This window comes from Nannobrachium achirus, assembly GCF_963921795.1.
Source record: "Nannobrachium achirus genome assembly, chromosome: 4".
Taxonomy (NCBI): domain Eukaryota; kingdom Metazoa; phylum Chordata; class Actinopteri; order Myctophiformes; family Myctophidae; genus Nannobrachium; species Nannobrachium achirus.
Genome location: NC_137813.1, coordinates 10,943,966 through 10,958,885, shown reverse-complemented (window position 1 = coordinate 10,958,885; position 14,920 = coordinate 10,943,966). Strand labels below are relative to the sequence as shown.

The following is a 14,920-nucleotide window of genomic DNA, read 5'->3' as shown; positions in this document are numbered from 1 at the left end:
GACACAACATGCGCGCAGCTGCACGCTGCAAAGTTAACCCTTTGTCTTGTCTCTCAACGAGACAACTGAGTTTTGGCACAGCGACCTCCAGTGGCCTTCCCAATGGCCTGTTCCTGTTACTGAACAAACACTCTATATCTATATCAGAATATAGAGCTATTCAACACTCATTTCAATCACTTACTCTACCTTTAAGCACTTTACAGCGTGCGTACTTGAGAACATAATCTCCAGAAAATGATTGAAGAAGGCCTCTTATAAGGCACGGCTGCACGCATGCATGTGCGCACATCAAAACTGAAATTACTCCCCATGACTCACAGTCAAATGCCAGCAGTGAGGGCTGTGTGTGTGTGTGTGCTTGTGTGAATGCATGCATGCGTGCATCATGTGCACGTGCGTGTGCGTCCGTGCATGTGTTTGTGTCAGTGCTGTGTGTGCAATAGTTGTAACATGTGCTCCATCCATCTTATACGTCAGCTGTGTCAATAAGGCCAATGACGTATGCAAATGAGAAAAACTCCTCCCGGACACCCGCAAGTGGCACTAAACCTCCCGGAAATCCCGGCCGCTCCCACAAATGTTGCCATATCCGTCTGGATCCGGTCGAAAAAGCCGGATCTGCGACCCGCGATGTGTTCTAATCTGGTTCTAATTTGTCGTCGAACTGTCAATCTGGCAAATGCATGATTGTAATTCGCTGTGGGAGATGTGGGCGTCCAAGCTGCGTCAGCCTGTGCGACGAACGGCAGCCTGTGTCTCACTGTGAGAGTGACATAACCTTCTCCCAAATAGGTAAGAAAGACATCATTCTATAAATTAATCTGATTATATTAAGCCTAAATCGTTCCGCCGCCGTGCAGAACCGTTTTTAACAGTTTTTAACAGTTTTTAACCATTTTTAACCGTTGAAAAATGAGTAAAATCCGAGAAAAAAAAACTATATTTTTTCGCGCGCACAGGGGACCTCCCGGAAATGGTGATCGCCAACTTGGGATGTCTGGAAAACACTAAAAGTAGCCTACTGTGTTCAACATTTCACTTGAGTAAAAGTAAAAGCAAAATATAGAGGAAAGAAGGAACCAATACTAACAGTACTCATGAATGAATGAATGATTCCCAAAAACAAAGTTTATTACAAAAGTTCTCAAAATGTGTCACTAATCTGGGTTAGTTCGTTAGTGGATCTACAAACACGTTTGAAGATCTTGCAGCCAAAGTATAAATAAGGCTCAATTAATGTATGTATGACTTGCACTAATCTAAATGTGTAACTACTTTGTTAAAGTTTTCAAATAATGTAATTGTAGTGGAGTAAAAGTTACAATATTCAACCCTCAGTAGTGAAGTAAGTAAGAAATGATTAAAGGACAACAAGGGTTCATATTTTAGATTGTAATTTGAGAAAAGAAAAAGTAAGAGTTAAAATATTTTCATTTGCTTCGTTCTTTTGTTTTATCGCGTTTACCATGCTAAAATGTGGTGCATGCGTACGCATGGGGGCATGCATACAAGTGGCTAAATATGTCTTTTTAGACACAATTATAAGCCAGCAGTTTCTTTGTTGCTATTTACAGTAACACTTATAGCCCCCATAAGTCACATCCAACCATGAAAGGTTGCGTCGTATCTTGGGAATGGGCTTATTCTGTGTAAAATGACATAATTTATTTAGCCACGTGTACGCATTCCCCCAACCACTGAAATAAGAATCTCTAAAACAATAGAATTCATTTTAACACTCATCTTTTATATTCTTTAATTTCAATCTAAAATATGAACCCTTGTTGTAAAAAACTAAAGTTGTTCTTTAAAGCAAAAAGTACCACAAAATTGGTAATTAAGTACATTTACTGCAGCACCACAGCACATGAGTAGATATATTTTCTAGTTACTTTGCACCACTGCCATCACAAATGCCAGCCGCTTACTGTTGTTTTATGAGAGGTTGTTTGGTTCACGCGTGTTCACATCCATCTTACTGACGTCCGTCTCGCCACCGCGGTGTGAAGAGTGTGTACGCTCGATATAACGTATGGAAATTAACTTGTCAAGAACAAACCCGCCATCAATTATGCAAAGAATTCCAACCGCGGCGGCGTCAAAATGTGAGTGACCTTGAGACTCTCCGGGGAGAGGCCGTGAAGTCAGGGGCGTCACAAGGGTGGGGGGGAAAGTGGGACTGGGTTACTAGGGCCCAAGGTGGAGGGGGTCTTAATTATTTTATACTTTAGCTATTGAAAAATAGCAGATATACAAGCTCACAGCGCAGCACCGAGTGCCGCGCTGCAAGCTTGTAGATCTGCTATTTTTGAAAAGTCTTGAAAATATGTTCATATCTTTGAATAAATTGATTTTTTAAGCGAACATTTGTATATAATACATATAATTTTGGGGGTCCTTCACATGAAAAGTACCACTGATATGGAAACATATTTTTTTTTTCTTCAAAAAACCTTAGAAGGATTTGAAATATTCAAGGACTTGCACACATGTTCACGTTTTTTTTTTTTTTCATTTTTTTCAAAAATAGCAGATCTACAAGCTCGCAGCGCAGCACTCGGTGCCGCACTGTGAACTTGTATATCTGCTATGTTTTAATAGTTAAAGCACAAAATAATGGGTTCACATGTCTACTGCAAATGGGTTAAACCCCCTCCCCCTATGAAGAACATCCATGGGGGGCCCGCCCCGCAGTGAATCCTTGTCCCCATGGGGCCCAGAATTTGGTGTGACACCCCTGCATGCAGTCCGCCTGGGTGTGCGCTGTGATCAATCACGTGCGTAGAGAGAAAACGCAGAGACTCGGCTGCCAAAGTGTTTCGCCCGCCAGCGCTGAGTCTCGGCCAACAGTTGCAAATCGATATGGTCTCTCACTCTCCGCTGTTGCAGAATCTCAAAGCGTAGTGATATTTCTGTCAAGGAGGCATGCAGTGGCCCGAAGGTGTACTCACTTATTTTACTTAAGCAGCCCAGTGAACAAAGTGATCAGCTCCCATTAAACTTGAGTCAAAAGTATATGAAGTTACTCCTTATTTACTACGAGTGGAAAGTCAAATTCTAAGTCAAGAGTTAAAGAGCTGGAGTATAGGCTGCTTGAGAGGAAAACTGATGATCCAGGCACTCAGAAGTAAAGTGGAGGAAACAGGCTTTATTGAAACAAGGCGACTGCCAACATGTTTTGACCTCGAAAAGGTCTTCATCAAAGAAGAACCTTTCAAAATTGTTAATTCATAATGTACTTTTTTTTCCATTCTAGAAATATAATGCAGTCAAAATATTTTGACTATATGAGTGAAAGTCATAGTCTGTTTTTTTCTTTTTAGTCCGGAGACTCATGTCTGGGACAGGCCTCTGACAGCGCCCCCTCCAGGTTCAGAACTGAACCCATTGGATTTGGCGTGAGGAACCCTTTGTGAACCGCATACCCTTGCAGTCGTCGGCCCCAGGCAGGTTTCGAACCCACAACCTTCCACACGAAAGGCATATGTTCTTAACTCAGTGGTTCTCAAACTTTTTCATGTTAAGGACCCCCAGTCTGACATGCATTAGGCTACGGACTAACGGACCACCATTTAATGAATGTCAGTTTTATCTCCAATCCCCTGGGTGGACCCGTTGGGGACCATTTGGTTCCATTAACACTCTCTGAGTTACAGACCCATAAGGGTTCATTTGGTTCATTCAGCTGGGGACCCCCTGGAACACCCAGAAGGACCCCTGCGGGTTCCTGGACCACACTTTGAGAACCAATGCTTTAACTAACCACTAAAGTAAACTACAGATAATTTTTTTTTTACCCGAGACCAGTTAGTCGGGGGCCTAAGGGAGATGACATGGTAATCTTGCGCTAATCAGTAAATCGAAATTTTGCACAGATGTAGCCCAGGGTGTGCTCTAATGATTTAGCTAGGGCGCCCGAGTCGGCGACCTTCGGGGTCGCCACAGCAGCCAAATCAAGTTGGGCTCCCATCGACTTTCGAAAATGCCCAGAAAAACACTTTTTTTCTGGTTATTTAAGTTGGATGTGAGGGGTCTAACTAGGGGTTTGTAATGATGCTGAATCCATTGCAAGCATTTGTTTTGCACAAAAAACATTCCTTGGGCTACAAATGGCCTCAGGCAACGATGGTTTAGTGATGAAAAGTGACGAGTCATCACTTTTCAGAGTTTTTTGGGTGTTTTCTGGAGCTGTGCGACCCCGAAGGTCGCCGACTCGTTTTTTTTTCTGGGTATTTTCCTCCTGTATAGAAAGTCAATGGGAGCCCAACTTGATTTGGCCGCTGTGGCGACCCCGAAGGTCGCCGACTCGGGCGCCCTAGCTAAATCATTAGAGCATGCCCTGAGCTACATCTGTGCAAGATTTTGCGCTTTTAGACTGATTAGCACGAGATATCCTTACGGCCCCCGACTAAGTATACTCAAGTAAATGTACTTGGTTGGCATGGCGAAAGGCACCTCAATCAGTGTCAGCAGGCGACAGCAGCACATCCAAGTGCAATCATTGCCAGAGAGACTATACAGTCACACAAAAAAAAGTCCATCAGTACCACCAGATCTAATCAAGTGTGCTTGAGCCATGGTCTCTCGAGACTGACGGCCGCTACTACTGTAGGCTAGCAGGGTGCTGCGATACTCTCGGCCATTGATGAGCCTGGCTCTTTGGCTGACTGGTAACTGACGCGCCTTGTTATAATGCGGCCCGGGTTCGCCTCCCGGCCAGATCACGGTCACGCTACGCTACTGGCTGCTACAGTCCACTACTGATGGCCTCGGTAGAAAAGCCAGCGCCACGCTGCCCAGTGTTTGCCCATATACTGTAGCTCTGACACTCTGCCAACAATGCAGATCAATACGGCTTCGCTCTCACTCTCCACCGGAACAGAATTTTAAAACACCACAGTATTTCACACCACCAGGTCATCCTCTGTTCAGGCAACCTGGAACCATTATTTTATGCTTTAACTATTAAAGGACAACTTTAGTTTTTTACAACAAGGGTTCATATTTTAGATTGTAATTAGAGAAAAGAAAAGATGAGTGTTAAAATGTTTTCATTTACTGCTTTCTATTGTTTTAGAAATTTTAGTATTTTGATTTCAGTGGGTGGGGGCATGCGTACAAGTGGCTAAATATGTATTTTTAGACACAATAAGCCGTCAATTTCTTTGTTACTATTCATACCAGCCCCCATAAGTCACATCTGCCCATGAAAGAAGATTAGGAATGGGCTTATTGTGTCTAAAAAGACATGTTTAGCCACTTGCATTCATGCCCCCAATCTGGAGGCATGCATGCAAACCAAAATCGTTAAAATCACCGAAACAAACATTTTAACACTCATCTTTTCTTTTCTCTAATGACTATCTAACATATGAACCCCTTTTTGTAAAAAAAAAAACAAAGTTGTATAGCAGATATACAAGCTCACAGCGCTGCGAGCTTGTAGATCTGCTATTTTTGAAGAATCTTGAACATTTGTGCAAGTCTTTGAATATTTTTGACCTGATTCTATAAATGTCTTCTCAAACTTTTTTATGTCAAGGACCCCTAGAATGATATTTATTTCGCCACTGACCCCGCGCTGTCAGCTTGTATATCTGCTATTTTTCAATGGCTAAAGTATAAAATAATGGGTTAAACACCACAGTATTTCACACCAGCATGCAGGTCATCCTCAGTTCAGGCACTGATATTATTCTATCAACGATGCAGTGTGGGAACAGTACATGTACAGACACAATATAAGATATCTTACTTAAAAATGCCACACACCATATAGAAATACTCTGCCTGCAACCAAAGTTCACTTGAGTAAAATTAAAGGGAAAGTTCACTCCACAGGGAACAAATCAGGCTCTTCTGTGTCTCCATAGGGAACCACTGCACAAATATCCATGAATTCAAGTCTTCATGGGCTGAGTAATCGATAGGAAAAAGGTAATTTTGGGTTGAACTATTCCTCTACGTAGCCTCCTGACATTAACATATACTGTACATACAAAGTAAATGTAATCATCATGAATGGTCATTTTCACATATAAAGGGCAAACTTTTCAAAAGTAGCAGATGTGCAACACGTTCACGACATGTTGCATTGTGACTTGTTGAGAGCTTTTAGTTATTTTCAAATATCTGAAGTATACGAAGTAACTAGTAAATAAAGTTGTCAAATATTTGTGTAAAAAGGTGCAATATTTTATACCTGTATGTAGTAGTGGAGTAGAATGATGTGTCAAAAAACTTGTCATCAAATCATAATGTGTGTCTGAGCCAAAAATCAATATATTGTCTGTCGGGTGGGAACCTCATACCAAAAATTGTACTTTTTCACGATTCAAATTCAAAAGTAGCAAAAATATCTACAAGTAGATCTGCTATTTGTGCCACTTTTGTGTGACTCTGCAGTAGTCTGCAGTATGATCAAGTAGGGCAAGGTTCCCCAATTAGTTTCCCCCAAGGGCTGAATCATGTCTAGGGTACCAAGCCGAGGGCCACAACATTGCAGGGGGCGACGGCGGCGTTCCCACTACTCCAACGACTGCGACAGTTGTATGTCCAAAACCATTCGTTTTGCATTTATCAGGCGTTGTGTGCTTGTAGATCTGCTGTTTTCACTACTTTTGTGAGACGGCCTTGTATGATTTGAGAAAGAACGTACACATTTGGAGATACGAGATTTCCACCCGACAACGACGATATACTAGTGTTGTGGCTGCTCTTATACCACCATTATTACTGGGGTTGGTGTGGGCCAGACAGTAGCCCCCCGCGGGCCGCAAATGGCCCGCGGGCCGCCTATTGGGGAACCCTGAAGTAGGGTGTTCATCTACGGAAAAAAAACAAAACGAGAAAAGTTAGACAACGGAGATAAGAGGTTTCTGCCCGACACAGACAGCAAATCAATATGGTCTCACTCTCCACTCCAGCAGAATTTTAAAATGCCACAGTATTTCACCAGCAGGTCATCCTCCGTTCATACAGCCATATTCCTGTGAAATAATCATAATAAAACCTGGTCTTCTGTCAGGGATGGGAGCTGGCATGGAGTCAGAGGCGTGGAAGGGATTGAATAAAACTGGGATGGAGTCAGAGGGGTGGAAGGGATTGAATATTACTGGGATGGAGTCAGAGGGGTGGAAGGGATTGAATAAAACTGGGATGGAGTCAGAGGTGTGGAAGGGATTGAATAAAACTGGGATGGAGTCAGAGGGGTGGAAGGGATTGAATATTACTGGGATGGAGTCAGAGGGGTGGAAGGGATTGAATAAAACTGGGATGGAGTCAGAGGCGTGGAAGGGATTGAATAAAACTGGGATGGAGTCAGAGGGGTGGAAGGGATTGAATATTACTGGTCAGGCATCAGTGGTACTATCTTTGTTTTCTCTAGGGTAAAAGTTGCCACACCACATTGCTGAGATACTCTGTTAATAGGCCTGTGTTCCAAATTGTACTAAGTTTGTTTTCTCCTGAACCATTAAAGAAAATGTCAGAATAGAGGGTATGCACGTGACATCATCATCATAAGCGGAAGTTATGCAGGAACGCCGTACTGAGTGGCAAAAAACTACTTTCTGGCCTTGACAGCCCAAAACCAAAACCCATCCAAACAGAAAAGTCCTGCATTAAAGTATCTGCATTACAAACATTAAAACAACGTTTAACTCAAATTGCCACAAGATTTGCCACTAGATTTGCCATTGATTGATTGATTGATTGATTGATTGATTGATTGATTGATTGATGTATTTATTAGATGTTTTGCATCGGAAAAGGTACAGTTTCATGACAGCACAGTTAGATAGATAGATAGATAGATAGATAGATAGATAGATATGTATCGAAATACATATGTATCGAGGGGGGGGGGGGGGGATCACAGCACCTCATCTTTCACACACTTCAAACACTTCAGTGACCATTGATCTGATTGGCGCAGAATAGGAATAGAACAGAATTCTAAAATAGCAGATCTACAAGGTCACAAGCCTGGCAGTTTGGTCGTTGGTGTGGCTATTTTCTGCACTTTTGAAGACTGAAATATAAAGGCATCAAAAGATGACAATGGAGATAGAAGGTTTCTGACGACATATTTATTTGATATTCAGTTCTCGTAGTGTGTGAGTGTGCAGCTTCTTCGTTTTGCTCTCCATCTGTCTCTGGTGACTCACATACACGCACATGCACACGCACATGGTTACTCATGGCCAACACAGAGCTCAATAGTAGGCTGACTCATTCTGACATCAGAACCGTATATTCCATTGAATGTAACTGAAATAAAACTAACTGTAACATCATACATTGATATGAAATGTTATTTTGCAATATATTTAGCTGTGCCTGTTTTAAGACCTGTTTTGTCCGAGATGTTCAGAAATTATGAAAATAGACAGATTGCAGTCTCAACCGTCACTAGGACTAAGGCATAACCTGATAACCATGCACATATATGGGCATATACTGATGACATCAGGGATGTCCATATATGGGCATACAAGATAATGAATAGTATATCCATGCATGCACACTGCACAGTATACATAGAAGGGTTAGGTGGGTTTTATTGAAATAACCACACCTGGTTACAGATGGACTGCTCTTTTGCTTGTGCTACGTGCATGCATAGTGTGTCTGTTAATTAATTTGACACATACACCAATACCTCATTTTAAGCTGTCTTCGTCGATATGTATACCTTGCATGTTGATACCTCGATATCGATACATTTTCGATATACTGCCCACCCAGCCTTACCATATCGTCGTTGTCGGGTGGAAACCTTGTATGTCCAAAACCGTTTGTTTTGCATTTATCATTTTAAAAATGATATAAACTAGTGAAAAAAAAAAAACATTCTTTTATGAAGCGGATTTGCATTATTTCCATCTTGAACCCAAGGCAATTAAATAAAACATTGATAAAGGTTGTTGACGGTAATAAAAGCAATGTGTCTGAATCTGCATAATGCATATACATGTTGTTATCGTTGTTTGATATAAAAGCTGTAAAAACTGGCAGATGTTAACTCACATATGTTGAGCAATTTGCACAATTTACATAATTTGCATTAATTACCATAAACACCTATGGAAAATACAGTACTTTGGTCAAAGTATACTTTTGGTCAAACATTTCTCAAATACAAGTGAAAGTTGTTCAGTCAAATGTGTACTTGAGTACTTACAAAAGTAATGTAAAAGTACCTCGAAAAAGTACAAAAAAGTACAGTAGGCCTATACTTGAGTAGTTGAGTCATCAAAAATAACAGATCCACGTCGCTTCACGCTGTTTGAAGCATTCAAGTATGATCTGCTATTTTTATAGGGGCTGGGAAACGAATTAATTAGCTTCTCCCATTGTGTGCACTGGAGTTTGTTGACTGTTGGTTGGTACATCGGTATAATCGGTACGCGTGAAACAGTGAGAAAGGTTCTATGGTGCAAAAACGTTTTAATCCGTTAATGTTCTGTAATGAATTAATCAAAATTAATCAGTTAAAGTCCCAGACCTAGCAGTCATTCCCAACCATTTTAATTTCAGGGACATGCATTAGGCTACGGACCCCCATGTAATGGCATTTCTATCTCTGAGACCCCAGTTTATGTTGTAAAATCAATGTTACTTTAACTCTCAGAGTGTAAAAATGGAACCAAATTGACCCATGGACCCATTAGGGTCCTTTTGGTTCCATTTTTACACTCTCTAAGTTACAGGGGCGTAAGGGTCCATTTGGTTCCTAACAATCATTTAGCTGGGGACCCCCTGGAACTCCCTCAAGGACCCCTGGGGGTCCACGGACCCCACCTTGAGTAGTAGAGTAGTAGAGCATTGATTTACAGAAGAAATTGCACCTGTGCTCACTTCGCATGGTATCAAACACGACACGCGTGCACATCTCTTTGTATGGGCTGTTCTGTCCGTGACGTCAGTTATGTCCATACATGGAGTTCCGTGCTCATACGGACACTCATACATACATATAATACCGGTATATACACACAAAGCTAGACGTAGGAGCGGTCGCCGGTTACCACCGCTCAACACACACAAAAAAAAGTCAAAGGTTAAAATATGGAGATAAGCGGTCTCTGCCCGATAGTGATGCAACGTTGTTACTTTTCACCACTGCCAACTGACAGACACTGTGCAAATCGGCATCGCTAGACACTAGTGTGTTTGACATCTCAGCTCTCGGTCACCCAATATAAGGTCCGGAGGATGCCTCAAAGGCTGGCTTCACTTTGTCCCGGAAAGTGCAACATGTGTGGTAGACCAGCCAGATAAACATAATTTATAAACAGCAAAACCCACAAAACGCACTGGCTACAGTTAGTTCATACGCAGACAGCTATTATTGAGACTGTAAGCCGTGATCAATCATATCCGTCCAATAGCTAGAATAATCGTTGAGGAAGATGTCAGTGGTGGGATTTGACTTGGGCTATCAGCGGTCCTACGTAGCCGTAGCGCGTTCTGGAGGGATCGAGACGGTCGTCAACGACATCAGCGAGCGAAGCACCCCGTCGTTCGTGTCCTTTGGGCCGCGGAACCGGACGATAGGAGCGTTCGCCAAGAGCCAGATTGCCTCCGGCAGTAATCACAAGAACACGGCACAGGGCTTCAAGCGCCTCCATGGCAGGCCGTTCTCCGACCCCTACGTCCAGTCGGCCAAGTTGGGCCTGATGTACGAGCTGGCGCAGATGCCCAACGGCTCCACCGGCATCAAGGTCATGTACATGGAGGAGGAGACGGTGTTCAGCGTTGAGCAGGTCAGCGCCATGCTGCTGTCCAAACTAAAGGAGACCGCCGAGAGCGCGCTGAGTAGACCGGTGGTCGACTGTGTCATCTCCGTCCCGGGCTACTTCGCAGATGCAGAGAGGCGTTCCGTCATGGACGCGGCTTCCGTCGCGGGGCTCAACTGTTTAAGACTCATGAACGAGACGACCGCCGTGGCCCTGGCTTACGGTTTCTACAAGCAGGACTTTCCGGCGCCCGAGGAGACGCCCAGGACGGTGGTGTTCGTGGACCTGGGGCACTCCGGCTACCAGGTGTCGGTGTGCGCCTTCAACCACGGGAGGCTCAAGGTCCTGGCCTCGGCGTTCGACTCGGAGCTCGGAGGGAAGGCCTTCGACGAGGTCCTGGTGAGCCACTTCTGCCAGGAATTTGGAAACAAGTACAAGCTGGACGTCAGGTCGAACCCGCGGGCGCTGGCGCGTCTCTACCTGGAGTGCGAGAAGCTGAAGCATCAAATGAGCACCACCTCGTCCGACCTGCCCCTCAACATCGAGTGCTTCATGAACGAAGTCGACGTGTCCGCCAGACTCAACAGGAGACAGTTTGAGGACATGTGCGCCGGGCTGGTGGCCAGAGTGGACGCTCCCCTGCACACCGTGGTGGAGCAAGCCAAGCTGAAGATGGAAGACATCTATGCGGTGGAGGTCGTAGGCGGGGCCTCCCGGATACCGGCCGTGAAAGACCGCATCAGCAAGTTCTTCGGCAAGGAGCTCCTGAGCACCACCCTCAATGCGGACGAAGCTGTGGCCAGAGGCTGTGCCGTGCAGTGCGCCATCTTGTCGCCCGCCATCAAAGTGAAAGACTTCTCCATCGCAGACGTCGTCCCGTACCCCATCTCCCTCCGGTGGAACTCGTCGGAGGAGGAACTGAAAGAGTGCGAGGTGTTCCCCAAGAACCACGCTGCCCCCTTCTCCAAGGTCATCACCATCAACCAGAGAGAGCCCTTCTCGGTGGAAGCCTACTATAATGAGCCCAAAGAGCTGCCGTACCCAACCGCCACCATAGGTCAGTTCATGATCCAGAACGTGTCGCCCGAGGCGTCCGGGGAGATTTCGAAGGTCAAGGTGAAAGTACGGGTCACGCAACACGGGGTTTTCATCGTGATCGGCGCCTCGCTGGTCAAGGTCGTCAAAAACGGCGAGGGCGACGAGCCCGTGGAGGCGGAGCAGGCAACGAAAGATGACGAGAGCGAAACGCAAGTGGACCACCACCAGGAGGACAGGACGTCGCAGTGTGACAACAACGAGCGAGAAACGGAGGACTCGGAGATGTCGGCGGAGGACGGGGTCAAGCAGAAGACGAACCAGTCCCCCCCGCAGGCCAAGAAGCCCAAGGTGAAGACAAAGACGGTGCAGCTGCCCGTGGAGAGCACCCTGAACTGGCAGCTGGACGGCCGAGCGCGCAACCTGTTTGTGGAGGAAGAGGCCAAGATGATCATGCAGGACAAGCTGGAGAAGGAGAAGAAGGACGCCAAGAACAACGTGGAGGAGTACATCTACGAGATGAGGCGCCAGGTCCAGGCCCACGGCGCGCTGGAGAAGTTTGTCAGCGAGGCCGACCGGGACGTGCTGTTGTCGGCGCTGGAGGACGCCGAGACGTGGCTGTACGAAGACGGAGAGGACCAGCCCAAGCACGCGTACGTCGACAAGCTGGACGAGCTGAAGAAGCTGGGCCGGCCCATCCGGGAGAGGCACGCCGAGGCCGCGGGGAGAACCAAGGCCTTCGAGGACCTCTGCAAGCAGATCCAGTGGTACACGAAGGTCGTCGAGGCGTACAAGGCGAAGGAGGAGCGCTACGAGCACCTGGACGAGGCGGAGGTGGGCAGGGTGGAGCAGCAGCTGAAGGAGGCCACGGCGTGGGCCAACGGCAAGATGAGCCAGCAGAGCAAACAGGACCTGACGCTGGAGCCCGCCGTCAAGGTCCAGGAGATCCAGGCCAAGATCAGGGAGCTCCAGTCCTCCTGTCTCCCCGTGGTGACCAAGCCCAAGCCCAAGCTGGAGCCTCTTCCCAAGGAAGAGGACAACATGGAGGAGAGCAAGCCGGTCGACGATCAGGAGGGGACAGAGGCCAGGCCGGGGAGCCCGGACCTGGAGGACCAGACAACAGCCCCGGAGGAACAGATGGATACTGACTAAAACCACCGCAAGGCCGTAATGCAAGTTTATTTGCCTTGCACACTTTCAACAACAAGGCTCTTTAAAGTGATTCATGTTATATAAACCAATTACAGTGTTAAGCTATTAAGACACAGTATAGAAGGAAGTGCAAAAGAATCACAGTAAAAAAAAAAAAAAAAAAAGAAAGTTAAAGGAAATTAGAAATTGAAACCTCGACAGCAAACAGAGAGGCTTTTTTTGGCGTGATTCAAAAGAACATTTTGAGTTGTAAGCGGCAGGCAGACCTGCCCTAAGGAGGTTTGTTCCGGACGTGCGGTGCATAACAACTGAACGCTGCTGCTTCCACATGTAGTTGTGACTCGCTTCACGGAGCAGACTGTGTCCCAGACCACCCCGAGCAGACTGTACGGTTCAGACCACGTCCCAGACTATACCTGAGAGGACTCCATGGTACATCCTACATTCATAACTCCCTCGCACGGCGCTTTGACTTGCAAACAGTTGATCGTCTAACTAGTAATAACGCAGAAACACGTAGCCTACACGAAGCGCTTACGGACAGTACCTCTCCGTTTGTCCTCGTCGGCTCTCACTCCTCCGAGATGATCTTTGTGAAGATATAGGCGGACGTTGAAAACTCTGTATGAATACATCAGTCTGCTTCCTCAGTTTGTTCCCTTTAGAAAAACTGTCCTTTTGTTTCTTTCTTTTTTTTTTATTGTGGTGACAAATACAGGTACAGTACAGCTTGAACATGTTATCACCATGTTTTTTTTTGAGCGGTGGTAAACCGCTCCTATAGGTGGCTGTGCGTGTGTCTGTAGCCTTTTTCCTCAACGTTTTGCCATAGCAAAATGTGTGTACGTAGCATCATGTTTGTCTAGTGATGTCATATGTCGTATGTCTGTAGCCTTTTTCCTCAGCGTTTTGCCATAGCAAAACCAGCAAAACGTGTGTGCAGCATAGCCTGTACATCCTAGACTCAAATCATATCCTATCCTAAATCTGAAGCACGACCACCACTCACTTCACATTGGGTGTGATTTTTTTACTTTATTTGTCCATTTCCCTGTAGTTAAAAACATAAAGCATATCGTGAAATATTGTTCCCTCCCTGCCACTTGCAGTGCAACGTAAAAGGTAAAAACCAGCAAGTGCATACCAAAACTAAACAGCAACATACTTATTAACAAACAACCCCCTGTAAACAAACTAAAACACACAAAGAAACAAACATGCAAATAAAGGCTAAACTTTTCATTCTTTTTTTTTCTCCCTCATACAGTATGGTTTATATTTTTTAGTGACAGTATGATCTGTGCACTAACTGGCTGGGCTGCCATGCAGGCACAAAGCTGTCAATACACAGAAGATGCTGTGTTACTTTTCCACATTCTCCCTATTGGCCAATGAGGGGTCGCAATAGCTTCCCATACTCTGAACCAAGACAGCTTTAAACATATCTGTCACAGTCAGGGACGTGCTGGCCATTGGGAAAAGCGGGACAACTCCCGAACGGCCGGTTCATTCCCGGCCGGTCTAGGCCGGCTATTAGGCAAAAAATAAAAATAAAATGTCGGCCCTCGTTCCATTTTGGGGGCTGGGCGGCCAACAAAGTAAAAGCGTCACTGTCGGGCAGAAACCTTGTATCTCCAAGTTTCAAATTTATATATTTCTTTTTTCGCAAAGCAAAACCTTGCTTCATCATACAAGGCCTTTGCACAAAAGTAGTGAAAACAGCCGATCTACAAGTACTTGCAGATCGGCTGTTTACACTAGTTTAAATCACTTTTAAAATGATAAATACAAAACAAACGGTTTTGGACATACAAGGTTTCCACCCGACAACAACGACATATAACTCATGTACAATAATTGGCCCACTGGCTTGTCACTTGTCATGATCTGAAATCTTTGAGTAGCAGCAGCGCTATAGAGAGATCTCTCTCTATAGCGCACGATGAGGGCCTCTCCAACTCTTTTTCCCGGGCTGAATCAGGGGCCCA

At 45.2% G+C, this 14,920-nt stretch overlaps 1 protein-coding gene across 1 annotated transcript; it reads left to right on the top strand.

Annotated features, from left to right (window-relative positions):
- Positions 1-10,418: 10,418 nt before the first annotated feature.
- LOC308282637 (heat shock 70 kDa protein 4-like) lies at positions 10,419-12,932 on the top strand (the record flags this gene model as incomplete). Its single annotated transcript, XM_080723026.1, has 1 exon — positions 10,419-12,932. One exon carries the CDS (start codon positions 10,419-10,421, stop codon positions 12,930-12,932), a length of 2,514 nt encoding a protein of 837 aa, XP_080579152.1.
- Positions 12,933-14,920: the final 1,988 nt, after the last annotated feature.